This window comes from Meriones unguiculatus, chromosome 15 (assembly GCF_030254825.1).
Source record: "Meriones unguiculatus strain TT.TT164.6M chromosome 15, Bangor_MerUng_6.1, whole genome shotgun sequence".
Taxonomy (NCBI): Eukaryota; Metazoa; Chordata; class Mammalia; order Rodentia; family Muridae; genus Meriones; species Meriones unguiculatus.
The window spans coordinates 10,681,569-10,695,688 of record NC_083362.1 but is presented as its reverse complement, the minus strand read 5'-3'; the positions used below and the strand labels follow the sequence as shown (position 1 = coordinate 10,695,688).

General features: G+C 45.1%; 1 protein-coding gene across 2 annotated transcripts; it reads right to left on the bottom strand.

Moving 5' to 3' along the window:
- Positions 1–3,529: 3,529 nt before the first annotated feature.
- On the bottom strand, positions 3,530–12,171 carry LOC110539681 (myosin regulatory light chain RLC-A). 2 transcript variants are annotated; one of them, XM_021626514.2, is made up of 4 exons: positions 11,958–12,171; positions 6,495–6,693; positions 5,690–5,851; positions 3,530–4,037 (listed from the first exon to the last, which is right to left on the bottom strand). In XM_021626514.2, the coding sequence occupies exons 2-4, from the start codon at positions 6,676–6,678 to the stop codon at positions 3,865–3,867; spliced, it is 519 nt and encodes a 172-aa protein (XP_021482189.1). In that variant the 5' UTR covers positions 6,679–6,693; positions 11,958–12,171; the 3' UTR covers positions 3,530–3,864. The 2 variants fall into 2 exon arrangements, with proteins under 2 accessions (XP_021482189.1, XP_060224140.1); XM_060368157.1 differs by lacking the exon at positions 11,958–12,171 and adding an exon at positions 11,864–11,884.
- Positions 12,172–14,120: the final 1,949 nt, after the last annotated feature.

Genomic DNA, 14,120 nt, shown 5'->3' with positions numbered 1-14,120 from the left:
ACCGCATTGTTGAGGACAGTTCCACAACCCCCCATACAGGGCACACCCCATATTGGGATAATCTAGGTAAGTATCACTATTTTGAAACAATGGATAGTCAATCTAGTAGGACTTTTGATTAAGCACTTTTTTTTTTTTTTTTTTGGCTGAACGTGTGCCAAATGGTGGGGAGACAAAAATATCTTCCAGGTCGGGGAGTGGTAGTGTATGCCTTTGACTCTAGCTCTCAGGATTAGGACTGTCAGGGTTAGGAGGCAGATGTTAGGTTAGGTGGATCTTTGGGAGTTGGAGACCAGCCTGGTCTACAGAACTAGTTCCAAGACAGCCAAGGCTACACAGAGAAACTTCGTCCTCCCCCTCCCCCCGAAAAAAAAAAAAAAAAAGAAATTCCTAGAAGATAGGAACACTATGTGTGTCCATCACTATTGCACAGAAGTTCTTACAAAACAAAAACACCTTAGAGGCCAGCAAGATGGCTCAGCAGGTTAACCCGCCTGGCTGAGTTAGATTCTGGAGACCCACAGAGAGCCAACTCCTCCAAGTTGTCCTCTGAGCTCCACAAGCAGGCACCAGGGAACGTGCAACTCCCTCCCCTGCAACAAAATGCAGTTAAAATGTAAAATAAAATAACCCCCAAAATAAATGGAAAGTGACTTTAAATCGGGGCTTGAAAATCTGGTACTGGTGTTGAATAGCTCAGAGGTGGAAGATGCCTTGTTTTTCACAGGCACCAGGTGATGCCATGCTATGTCTGGTCATGAGTATATATTCTTTCCCTTTGATACCATCTGTCCTAAAGAGTTATTGCTTAAATAACTGTTTCTTATAAAATGTTGGCTCTTTATGAGTTCGTCACAGGACTCTTCCAAGTCTATCATTACTTCCTAAATCCTCACCTAGGCAATGTAAGATCAGTTACTGAGTAGGATTTGGTGGCACATAACTTTAATCCTGGCATCCCAGTGGCAGAGAAACAGGCAAACTTAACACAGCAAAAACCCCTCTCAAAAAAACAGAGAGTGTGGCTGGGAGGTGGGTCAGTGGCAAGAGTACTTACTATTCAAGCAAGAGAACCCAAGTTTGAATTCCCAGTTTCCCCTTATACAAGGGGACAGGCCCTTTCAGCGCTGTCAACCCTTCAGAACTGTTTTCAAGGACCCCAGTGAGCAAAACAAGAATAACTACAATTCAAATATCTGCTGCATTCGCACCTTTTTTTTTCTTTCCACGTTTCTAATTTTTGAAGCAAACTTAAGAAGCATTCCTAATTCAAATGAGGAAGATGGCATTTTAAAATAACCTGGCCTCATGAAGGCACAGATCTTCTTGGGTACCAGGTGGAACTTATTCAAACATACCCACCTCCAGATACATGCTGCTTTTATTGGTAAAAATGCCATTACAAACTGCACTAATTCATTTTATAAAGGAATAAATAGGCCAACACAGATTAAGCAGCTTGCCTGAGGCCACAAAGTCATGGTACAGCAAAATTGGGACTTGAAAATGTTGGCACAGGCCTTCAATCCCAGCACTAGGGAGACAAAGGCAGGCGAGGGGTGGGGGGAGGCAAATAGAACTCAGGTTCAAGGCCAGCATGGTCTACAGAGTGAGTTCCAGAAAAGCCAGGGCTACACAAAGAAACCCTAGAAAACAAAACAAACAAGCAGAAAAGAAGAAAGGAAATAAATGCAAGTCTGCCAGGGCTCCAAACTTTAGCATCATTCACTATGGTTTCTACATTCAAAACTGCCTGGCAGCTGAGGCATGGAACATCTACTGACTCCTTTAAACTTCTTGCACTTCTCTAGGCCTTTCTGTGACTTGATGCTACTTGCCTCCCGCCCTAAAACTAGCTTTCTCTAACGATTTTTGTGGCCTATGCCCCTTGAAGCCCTCTAGTCTACCCACTCTTTAAACTGGTTTCTCCTCTCCTCACAATCTGCTCCCACCTGTCTTTTAGGCAGTCGCAGTCACTTCCTGGCCTTAAGTCTCAGGTTCCTTGATCAAATTCAATTTGGGCACTGAAATCCCAATGGCAACTCAGGCAGGCGGGCGGCTGCTGTGCACTGGAGGAGTTTTACCTCAGCTTTTAAGCTAGATGGCTCTGAGGTGGTTCTCGCCGAGAGAACTTTAGACACTAGGTCTACTTTCTAGCCCACTACTAGAGGAGAGTCTTAGCGCTCTTTATTGGCGGCTGGCTGTTCTTGCTTAAGCAAAGCCTGGCTGTTACACAGAGAATCCTACTGGCAAATTAAGAGACTTATTTCAAACAGAGTCGACCACCTACTATTCCCAATGGTTATTTAAGGGGTTGCCCAGATAGAAATAGATGTTGCAAAAGGTAATTTTAGTAGTACTCCCCCCACCCACATATAGTAGAAATAATTTAATTCCTTGTTGAAGATTTGTTAGCAGAGATAGGTTTGAGGTTTTTTTTTTTTTTCCTTCAGTAGAAATGGAAAGTCAACAAACAAGACTCTAACACTGACTGAATAAGCTGGAAAAAAGTATTTTGGTTAAAACTATGAATGAAATTCAAGCAAGAAATTAGGGCAGATTTCTGTAATGCTGATCTTGAAGGGAGCAAAGGATCATTGCTGCTACCCGACACCATTCTACAGGTCTGGCCTCACTGGGCTAAAGCCTCCAGCTCTCCAACCTGCAGCTCAAAGGCATTTCGTAATTGTTTATCAAATGAGGTAATGGTTTCCTTCAGGAACAGTCTTGTCAACAGCTTAAAACTCCAAGTTTGAAGCAAACCTGGACCCATGTTTCAAACCTTTTTAAAGTATGAAAATTTGGAAACATTAGAAACTAAGCAGAACAAAAATGTTTTCCACTCCCCGATTAACACGGAGACAGTTCTGAATTATCACAAATAACCCAAGCTATTTTTAGGACTGAAACAATGACCTCACTTTCCCAGGCATGCAGCCACAGCTGTTCTGACTGTGGGTAGGTCAGGAAATGTCTAAAATTCATACATGGACTCATGATGAATCTCTAGATAAACATGGTCTTTCAGTAAGAGTTGCTATAAGGAAAAAGTGTATAAAACAAAAAATACTATGTATATTTTCAATAGCTGGAAATCCAACACAGAAGTCTGTCTCTTTGTTAAACGCATTCCAGAGAGCCTTTAGAGCTGAAATAGCGTTTTAAATAGAACAAATGGAAATTAGTATATCCGGTGGCCGGATAGGATTGTAGTTGGCAGGAAGTAATGTACAGTCAAAAGAGGGAAGAGACAAAGCAAGAGTGTCAAACTCTAGCTACACCAGCCATCACAATGCTGCAGGAATTATTTTTCAGATTGGAAAACAAGGTCTAGAAACCCAACTGGGCCTTTATCTGATTTCCCTGGGAGGCAGCAGAAGAAACCAGGATTACTTTGGAAACGCAACAAGGGATACTGCAAGGAATCTGAGCAAACTCTGATGGGAGCATCATCTATCTTGTCTACCCTGGTTTTGAAAGACGCAAGTAAAACTCCAAGTCAAGTGGGAAATAAGTTTAAAAGACTAAGTGTTTTATCAGAAAGTTTAATTATCCTTCAGAAAAAATTGAGTAAATAACTTTCTCTGAAAAAATATACTGACTCTGTGTGGGCTCCAGTTATTACACAGGAGGGACAAGACTGTCAATTAGATGACCTTACTTGCTGGTTGGAAAATGACAGAAAGTCCCATTTCCAGTCTGATGATAAAGGTACATATGGCCCAAAGTACATATGGCTGAGAATAAATACAAAACAAGAAAGGCCAAAGGCAATAAAGCTAGGACATGCAACGGGCTCTAGGAGAAAAATCTCAGGAATACCCCCAGAGGCTAAGGGAACATTTGGCTGGAATTTGAAGCTCCTCAGTCGTCCTTGTCCTTTGCCCCGTGCTTGAGGATGCGCGTGAACTCGATGTAGTTGAAGTTCCCCTTCTTGTCAATGGGGGCCTCCCTGTACAGCTCATCCACTTCCTCATCTGTGAAGCGGTCGCCCATGGTGGTCAGCAGCTCCCTCAGGTAGTCCTCCTGGATGGTGCCTGGGGATCAAGAACTGAGGATCAGAACACTCAATGGCACAGCCTACACATTTCCACTACCCCAGCAACCCTAGTGGAAACAGGTAGATACTGAGCGGCATTACTCTGCTCTGTCCGTCTGCCACATATCCTTTATGCAGCTTGTGATCTGCACAAGGCTAAACCTATTGTTCAAGCCAATACAACAGGTACAGCCATGCAGCAAGCCACCTGACATCGTTTTCATAAAATCCACCTGCTAAAAATAATTACTTACAGCACAGAAGCCGCACCCTGTGTCAGCCCTGATTTCTTTTCTAGCACTGGGCATTTTAAAGAGCTCTCTGAGTAACTTGTACGCACAATGATTAAGAACCCTTAATATACCATAGGTGGGAAATAAATGGAACACTGAGGTTTAATCATAAAGCAGAAAAGACTCTTGACAACTTCCTGGTGTGTGAAATTAACTCAGTAAGAATACAATTCACACAAAGTGAGCTCAACAAAGATTAGAAAAGAAATGCCAATCCTACATTTTTCAGAAAGGTCCCTAAAATCTTAAAAGTGTAGCTTTGTAAAAATGAATCACTAACTCCAGCCAATTCACATGATTGACACATAAATTAACTGTGATTGGGAGTAAGCATACAGCTACAATACCTCAATCACAAATAAAAAACTTGGTGCAAGAAAACACTGTTTTTAGGAGCCAAGAAAAAAATTCTATAAAAATCACACTCACACATGCTCAAGTGTGCCTCTTTTGTGGCTAATGGCCACATATGTGAAAATCAGCAAATGGCAATACTGTAGAAGTCCTGAAAGCCAGAGTGAGGAGAACATGCTTACATCAGCTGTCCCACACCCACTGGCAACTAAAAGCAGCCTCGTAAGGTAGGAATCAGAGGGGTCTCCTGCTCTGCACACACTTGCTGGGCCACAGGCTGTTAAGTCTTAGAAAATACAGCCATGTCCTTTCTCTTCTACTTCTGTGGAAGGATGGGGCTCTCCCACAGTTAACACATTTGTTTTTCTTACTAGGTAGCCAAAACTCCTGACGCCCAACTCGGCCTCCTGAATTCTGGGCTTAGTCTGTGGCCACGCAGGCCCACACACAGCACTTCATTCCCAGGTCAACTGTGTGCCTGGCAGCATGCTAAGTACACCGCCTCATCTCCTCAGCCTCATCTCCTCAGCTGTGAGGTGGGTCATGTCACTGTCAGTTTTTAAAAACAAAACAAAGAAGTATCTTACCAAAGTAACCTCCCCGAACCACAGCTACCACACAGCAGAAGAGGAATCTGAAACCAGGGACCCCAATTCCAGAGTCTAAGTCTTCTCAGTGTATTTCCTGTGCTGGGCTGGGCTCTATAGCAGCTAAGAAGTTGCTCTGGTCAGTCACTCATTTAACACAGTACAGACAGCCAGGACCTTGGGGAAATCAACTTTTAAGTAAGAGAGTGAATGTTTCCCAAATAGGTTTCAATGTAACCACTAACTCTTGAAAACTACTAATGCTTATGGGGAAGAGTCAGGTGAGTGAGGCGCACACCAAGGAAAGGGACAAAGAAAACCTCCAAAAGTGCCAATTCACTCCAGTTTTAAGTCACTAAGCATTCTGTTACACAACTAAAAACCATCTTTGTGATTAAAAGTTACCCCTAACCTACCGATTGCTTCCTCGTCAAAGCAAGCAAAGGCATTTCTGATGACATCCTCAGGATCTGTGCCATTCAGCTTCTCACCAAACATGGTGAGGAACATGGTGAAGTTGATGGGGCCCGGGGCCTCACTCATCATGGCATCCAGGTATTCATCAGTTGGATTTTTTCCTAAATAAAAGGAGTCAGATTTGTAATCACTCTAGGAAATATATCCACTATTAATCACAGTAAATATCCTGGCAGGAAACAAAATCATTTTATTGTTTGCTATTTGGGTTTATGACAGCAGAACTGGGGGAAAAGTGTAGAGATTATGTAATATATCCCAGTGAGGTACTAGAATGAGTAGTCCTGCTTTTATAAAATCAAGACCTCTCACTTTCTATTCTTAATGATTTATTTTTAATTATGCACATTAACTTCTTACACACGCACACACACATTTATGGGTATATGCACATGAGTGCAGGTGCCCACAGAATCGCAAGGAGCTGGGGTCTTCCTGCGGCTGGAGTTACAGGGAGTTGTGAGCTCCTGAACGTCAGTGCTGGAGACAAACTCGGCTTCTCTGCAAAAGCAGTATGCACTCTTATCTCTCAGTCATCTCTTCAGCCCTCACTTTCTCAAACCCCCACCCACGTACACGCATGGGCACAGACACACACAGTCCTCCAGTCCAATCTGACATAGGTACAGAATCTGCATGTGCCTCAGCGGGAAATGCTGAAGACTGGCCGTACAGAGCTTTAAGAATCATGAAAAACAATAAGGAAATTCTACATTATATATCAGCATTATAAGTGGACATTACCCATTGAAGCAAGCATGTCGTGCAGGTCCTCCTTGTCGATGAAGCCATCCCTGTTCTGGTCGATCATGTTGAACGCCTCTTTGAACTCTTGGATCTGGGACTGGTCAAACATGGCGAACACATTGGATGTTGCGCGCTGAGGGCGCTTCTTGGTGGTCTTGGTCTTTGCCCTTTTGCTCGACATGGTGGCGGTTAAATCCTAATTAAGAAAGAATTCAAGGAAAATAAAATCAGTATAAGTATGGATCACAGTGATTAACAAAGATAAGCAGAATCTTCTTTATATGCTTCAAGCTACCCAGCAGGATGTTTCAGAGGGTAACATAACTGGGCAAAAAGTTCTAGCTATTCAGGACCTGCTCTCTGCCCAACAAACCAAACCAAAAGGGAAAAACCAGTCCTGAGCTTTAAGTTCACTCACTCTTAAAAGCTGAAAGTTATGATTTATAAGGACCATTTCCAGCTCCAACCAACATCAAGTCAAAGGTCACAGCACATCAAGCACATGTCCCACTACCACCACAGAGTCTAACAGGAAAACAAAAGTCAAGGAGAGTAGGGTGGGGTGGGGGGCTTAAGATACAAGGAAACAGCAGTTCTTATACATGAGCGCTAGCTATGGGGTTGCTAACTCATCTTCAAAGGCCCATCCTCTGTCACCCACACAGAAATTAGCCAGTCCATTCTGTCAGAGAAAGAAAAGCAAGGAGGTGGCAAGGCTGACCAAAAGCACAGGTCTTCCCTCGTAATCTCTACTGACAAATGTTATTCTTTCTCATTCAGGTAGCATTTCAGATTGCACCCTCACTTCTGGGGTCAAAGTAGTTCATAAACATTTTGCTGAGCAGATAACATAAAAGCATAGCAATGAAGTTCATTCACCAAGAGTTAGGTCTTACAGACTGTACTTTACACAGAACTGTTCTCCACTAGAGCTGCCTGCTCTCAACCACTGGATAGAACTTAAGGCTTTTCTTTTGAAATCAGAGCACAAGTTGTAAAGCAATTTCATTTAAAGAACACCTTAAAATCATACCTACTATCTTTGTTCTCTAATAAACTTATCCCTTAAAAAGAACATCTAAGGTATAAAATGTCTGAAGAGGGAAATCCCATATTCATCAGATGAGAAGACTAGCATACCATTCTTTAGAGGTGAGGCGGAAAGCACAGCCTGCGAGGTCCTGACAGCAGGCGGTAGACACTGCTGACTTATATTCTTCCACCAAGGGCTAAAACAGGCACTACTGACTTCACTCTCTGACCAAGACAACAGTTTTAAAGCTTACGTTCGGAAAACAACATTTAGCCATGATGCAGCAAAGCACCATGCCCTTGCTCTAAAAATAAGTCTGTGGACTGCAAAGAATGAACCGCTACCTAGATTCCAGCACCCAAAGTGACCCTTAGAATGTTTCCTGAGTTTAAAAAAAAAAAGCTATTTCTTACATTCTTTCCTTGATTACAACACAGCAACAGAATGGAAACAATTAGAAAAGCTCTGCTCACATTGCTTTTTATCTAAATCTGATTTCAGATTTAGTAGGAAATCTTAAAAGGATAGTCAGTTACAACTCCATTTATCTACCACAGAGAGTTAGACAGTACAGTGGAATGTCTCTGGAAATACGTCACCCACAGCACAGCAATTACAAATTCTCAAATTTTCTATTTTTATTTATCCTTTCAGAGACGATTTTGTAACCTATTGAAACCATTCATGACTGCACATTTTCAATCTATTATACCCTGGAGGCTGTACATCTGATTTATGTCACAAAGTTGTTGTATTCCCTTCTGATCTAAATGGTTTAATCACAAGGTCATATGGACAATAGTATTTCGTCTCTTAAAATGTACTCAGGAATTTGCAGTGAGTGGCACATACTTACTAACCCACATCTCTTCAGTATTTTAAGCACTGCATGCCTTTGCAAGTCAAACACCATCTTCAAAAACAGCCTGTTTTGTATGACGCTGTCTTTCTTACCCTAATGACACAGGAATGTCAGTTTAAAAAAAAAAATGGTGAGACTCACAAGTCAAATGGCTGACAAAGATGAATGTTTAAACTACAAGCTCACGTAAAACTAAATTTGATGGGGGTACACATAAATTTTCTTTATAAAAATGTTTAGCCTGTTAAAAGTAATGTAGGTTTAAATATTTCCTATATTTAAATAATCCATTTAAAAATTAGTAAATGCATTATAAAACAGTTGATATTTTTTGCGTTTTATTCACCACTAACAATGGCTTCAGACAGATCTTTAGCTCATCCAATTGTATTAGGACCAGCTGGTTTTATGAATGTATATTAAATGTCATTATCATTGAACACTAGTCAAAAGTTGAAAGCACACGTGACCTGTCTTAAAGAAGTTAAAATTAACTGAAGAGGCAACTATAAAGAAATGCAAGGACTGGTTCAACTTACAAAAGGAGCCACATACTTCCCATTCCAGAGGTATGACTTCAAGTTTAAACGATGCACAAAAATAATGAAAAAAAAAATGAAGCTGGGAGTGGTGGCGAATGTCTTTTATGTCAATACTGGCAGCACTATCTCTGTTAAGTTTCAGGCCAGCCAAGGACATAGTGAGATCCTATCTCAAAAAAAAGAATAACGGTTCATCAAGTGGCACACAATCATTAAACACTGTTCTGAACTGTCCCCTTATTTCTACAAGAACAGAGAGGAGACTAGAAACCCTACGTGAGGCTCTCCTTTGTTCAGGGGGTCGATGGCCACCAGTACATGGGGACTAACTGGAGCTGGGAATCTGGATGGCCTATGAGTAGTCAACAGAGAGGACCATTTGGAATCAGCTTCAACAAACTACTCAACTTTATTCCATGTGAACAAAGGCTTTGGTTCTTTGGGCGCGGGTGGAAGTTTCCTAAGATAGGTGTGCACTACTGGATGATGGGGGTGCTTTATTTGCAGTTGGCAGTATGGTCCAGTCATATTAATGGGAACAAGGTACCTAATTATTCTATAGGTGCAGGGGGTAGAGGGCTAGCAGAGAACTGTGCCAAAGATCACATTTCCGACATGGCTGGAGGCATCTGCACCTAAGGACACTCTCCAGAAGAGGTCAGGCAGAGAACAGAAGGTCCTGCTGGGGGCTGAGGGACCTTCCATCCACCACTGAGCTCGTAGAGGCTTTCCAGACATGGAGGACTGCACCCTCAGACTGCAGGGTCCTCAATGCATTGTCACTTGGGAGTTACAAACTACCCTTAGAATTAAGAGTCCGGTGTTCATCTTAATTCAAGTTCATTCTGTCCAAATCTGACAATGTAATGTTGAGCACGTTACTCCCTGGGCCCCAACTTTTTCAAGATGAGATTGATTCACGAACTTTCTCCAAACCCAGAAATCCAGAGCTTCACAGCTACAGGACGGTAAAATTCACATCTACACAAAACAACAGAAGTTATTTACTTTTTTTTCATATCAAACCACAAGCAGGATTGGAATAAACTTGGGGAAAGGGAGCACTGGGGAATGGCACTATGATCTCAGAGACCATCTTTGGCAGTGGTAGTGCCCTCTCTGCTGTGGTTCTCAACCAGTGAAGCTATAAAACATTACGCTCATGTTGGTTTAGAAAGTTAGAGCAAAATATAACTGCAGCTATTTTACAATTACTGTAAGTATCTTAACTTAGGGTGTTTGGGAGGATCACCTGAGATCCCCACTTTTGAAGATTTCATGAAAGATCTTTGGTGTGAAACTTGAAAGGCAGCAAGATTTGCAGACTGGCCTTCTAGAGAACAGATGCAAGGTTCAAAGCACCAGAAAGAAGGAGAGTCAAAGGTGGTCAGGATGGTTTCTGTTACAGATGGAAAGGAGTATAACCTTGTTTTAAACTAGGTGCTACAGCACTGACTGGTATGGTGGGTTGTTTCTTTTACAGTTCTGCCTCACACATGCTAGGCAAGCACTCTGCCACGAGCTACATCACCACCCAAGCAATTTGGTGTTTTAGCAAAGTCTGCTAAGATGGGAGCCACATGCTTAAGGAAGATGTCATACTGTGAAGACATGTGGAAACTATAAGACGAGATCCTCAGAGAGGCTTTCTAAACAGACCAGGGGCAACCAGATTTTACAGAATCTTTAGAAATGTGCAATGTATAGGAATCATGGTATTTAAATTTTGAAAAAGCTAAAGTTGGGTGTGGTGGCTCATAACTGGGTTTATAATCCTAGCACTTAAAGCAGGAAGAACATCCATTGATAGTTCCAGGCTAGCATGGGCTACAAAGAGACCTGTCCAAAATAACAAACAAAAATAGTAACAAAAAAGCATCCCATAAAAGCTATGAAGTAGGACTAATCCATGCTAAGGTATACAGGAGATTGCCTATAAAAAATAATAGGACCTCACATTCCTAAACTGGTAATACATGTAAAGGACAGCAATTCTTTAACAGAGCATCTACATGAAACATACTTAGGAAATACTCTTTAGTGAAAAACTCTCCAAACTGGTAAATATATCCTTCGGCAAACTCCCATCTCAGAAAGTCATAGTGTGCTAGCACCTAGGGATCTCGCCTGCTTTGGAATCCAGATCAAATCTGTCTCACTTAGGCAATGCAATTTTTTTTTCAAGATGAGATGGGGGGGGGGTAATGCAAATTCAGTTTTTCAAAATATATTTTCAAGTCCCAAGGAAAACCAAGTTTTCATTTTTTTTAGGCAAACTTCCGGTCCAGTCGGCTTAGACATCCTAGACAGCCACACCCAAAAGTTTTGAGCACTTTAGTTCCCAGGATTGACCTCTCAACTGCGCCTCACTTTTGAAGATAAAACGCTTTTCTATTTCATCACCATCAAGGGCTATCCAGAAAAAGAAATGCCACAATTTCAGTGAAGATTCGCTGTCTTCACCTTTTGATACAAACTTTTGCATTTCAGAAGTTAAAATCTTAAACTACCTCTAAAGATCTAATAATATATTTCACATGCCTCATGAGTGACTCTAACTAAAAACACTCCTCTGTAGAGTGGAGAGGAGTCCCCTCGAAAGGCAAACGAAACCCCAATCTCCTCCCTGTTCAAATACATCAGTCCAAGAAAAAAGTTCCAATTACAGGAGCTGCAGACTAAACGCAGCCGCACGGCCCCGCAGCAGCAGCTGCAGACGGCGGCCGAGCCACGGTTTTGTCTCCAAACTCCCTCGAAGCTGGCAAGTTTACGTTAGCAACCAAGCGCGCGGCTCCGGCTGCTCCGGTCGGCAGTCGCTCCGAGTCCGGGGAGCAGAACCCAGCGCGCGCCCCGCGGCCTCCGCGGCCTCCGCGGCCTCCGCGGCCACCGCCGCCCGCCGGGCTCAGCCCCGGGGTCGCGCCCGGCTCACCTGCCCAGGTGCGCTCCCCGAGCCGCGGCCCCCGGCGGCGCCCGCGCTGCCCCCCGCCCGCGGGGACGCCTCCCCGGGGACCGGCCGCACGCACCCTGCTCAGCCGCGGCGATCGAGGCTCCCGCTGCGACGCTCCGCCGGCCGCGCCCACCGACTCGCTGACCACCCCGCGGCCCGGGAACAGCCACTTCCGGCCTCCGCTGACACACCGGAAGGAGGCCGGGCCACCATTTCCCCGCCGCCCCCGGGGGCCGGCGCCGACGGGAGGGGAAGCCCAGGGAAGGTGGCCGGGCAGCCGGAGGACGCGGGGCCCCGGCGGGGGGATGCAGAGCCGGGGGCGTAGGACGGAAAGGGGCGGGTGGAGGCCCTCTAGGCCTCACTGCCGACTCTTGGTCTCTTGGGCGTCCCTCTTGGAATTGGGATTCTGCTCCCGCCCCTGTCCTGCCAGCACATGGTTGCGTCGGTCCTGGGCCGCTCCCCGGCCCACATTCCAGAGCGCAGCAGAGGAGGGGACCCCCGGCTTAAGTCCATTTAGGGAAGTTGCGGAGGGACGCCGCGAGCCTCACGTGACCGGCCTCGGCCCCGCCCCCAGCGCCCGGCTGGAGTGCGCCTGCGCAGACAGCCAGCGCGCCTCAGCGGCCCGGTCAGCACCTCAGGGTCTGGTCAGCGCGGGCCGTGGCGCGGGCGGGCGGTTTGAGAAGGATGGGGTGGTATTTTACGGAGTTCTTCACTCTCCCCGCGCGGGAGGAAACGCTCAAGTTCTAGGGCCCCGCTGTCTCTTTGGTCCAGGTAGAGTCCACAAGTCCCTGCAGACTTTCCACCCAGGTCCCCTTTGACCCTGATGGTGACGCCTGCCGGCCCCACCTGTCGCTCGAGGGTGACCCGGTGAGGTCGGAATAAAGTGCTGGACCCGTTTACCCCCTCCGGTCTCCTTGCGTGGGTCAGCTGCTAACAATAGTTCTGGTTCAAGGAAAAGAGCGAGCCTCCGTGGCCCCGTCGCCCCCGCCCGGAATCCTGGGAAGGCTGTAGCTCTGGTCAGCTGTGGTTCAGTTGTGGAGTTCCATCTTCTTCTGCAAAGCTCTGTCGCTTGACTCATGACAGCGGAGGCGCCGTTTTAAATGATGCGCGTTAAATATCCCTAAGACCAGTTTGTTTTCTCCAGGGAAACAAGGAGCGTTCGCTCCATTGATCAGTGATAGGGTTTAAAGTTAACTCGGAGGTAACGCCGTTGGCAGAAAAGTCTTGCCTATTTCCTAGGGGCGAAGGAAACAAAATTTCCCTCCCTTCTTTGAAAGGATGGATCACTTGGAGCGCTCACTAAAAACACAAGCATTTGGGCATGTCATCTCCAGCTCTCTGAATCGGGGTCTTTAAGCGCAGGTCTGGGAAGTGAGGCATTTAAGGGATCCTTCATGATCTTTAGGGGAGGCCGGGAACGTAGCTGGTGACAGCCGTGATGGTACAAACTCTGAGGGCTGAGCAGTCAGAGACGGTGGTGGGTTCTTGGAGTCTGCCTCTGAGGCAGGTGCCGCCTGCACTACACTAACACTTCGGTGGCGGCCTGGCACACTGGAAAGATCAGGCCTTCCCGGGCTCCCCGTTTAGATGATGTAAGGAAATGGTCAGTTAATATTCCCACTCAGCTGGAAAGCAGCACCTTGTTGCTTCTCTAGGAACTGCCGTTGTGTCCTCGTGAAATGAGTCAAGAGTATTAAACTGACACCGTGAACTATATCTGGACTAAAGAGACAGCGGGGCCCTGGAACTTCAGTGTTTTCTCCCGCGTGGGTGGTTTTCCCATTTCAAAAATGAACAGTTGCCATCTCAGGGATTGGGTTGTGGGAGGGACAGAGAGGGTGGAGAATATCGGAGAACAAACACGAACAGGTTACAGAAGAGCAATAAACCTAACTGGGGACCAATACAAGATGTCTCTAGAGGCGACTGGGCTGATTCTAAGGGTCAGTGCAGGAAAAGAGAGACTCGTGTTGTCTGGAGGGCAAAGAGCCTGGCTGCTGTGAAGGTTTTCCTGTTCACAGGGTGAACAGAATCTCCACAGAACTGGATATACCAAGTCAATGTGGAAAAACTCACTCTTAATACTCTACCTGATGTTCTTATAAGAAATTTTAATGCTCATTCCCACTACCCAAAGCCTCTGATGCTGTTTGGAACTTACAAGAGACCTACATCATGAGACAGCAGGTCAGAACCTCCTTTTCACTTCAACTTTGACAATCTGGGTTCTGCTCCTTAT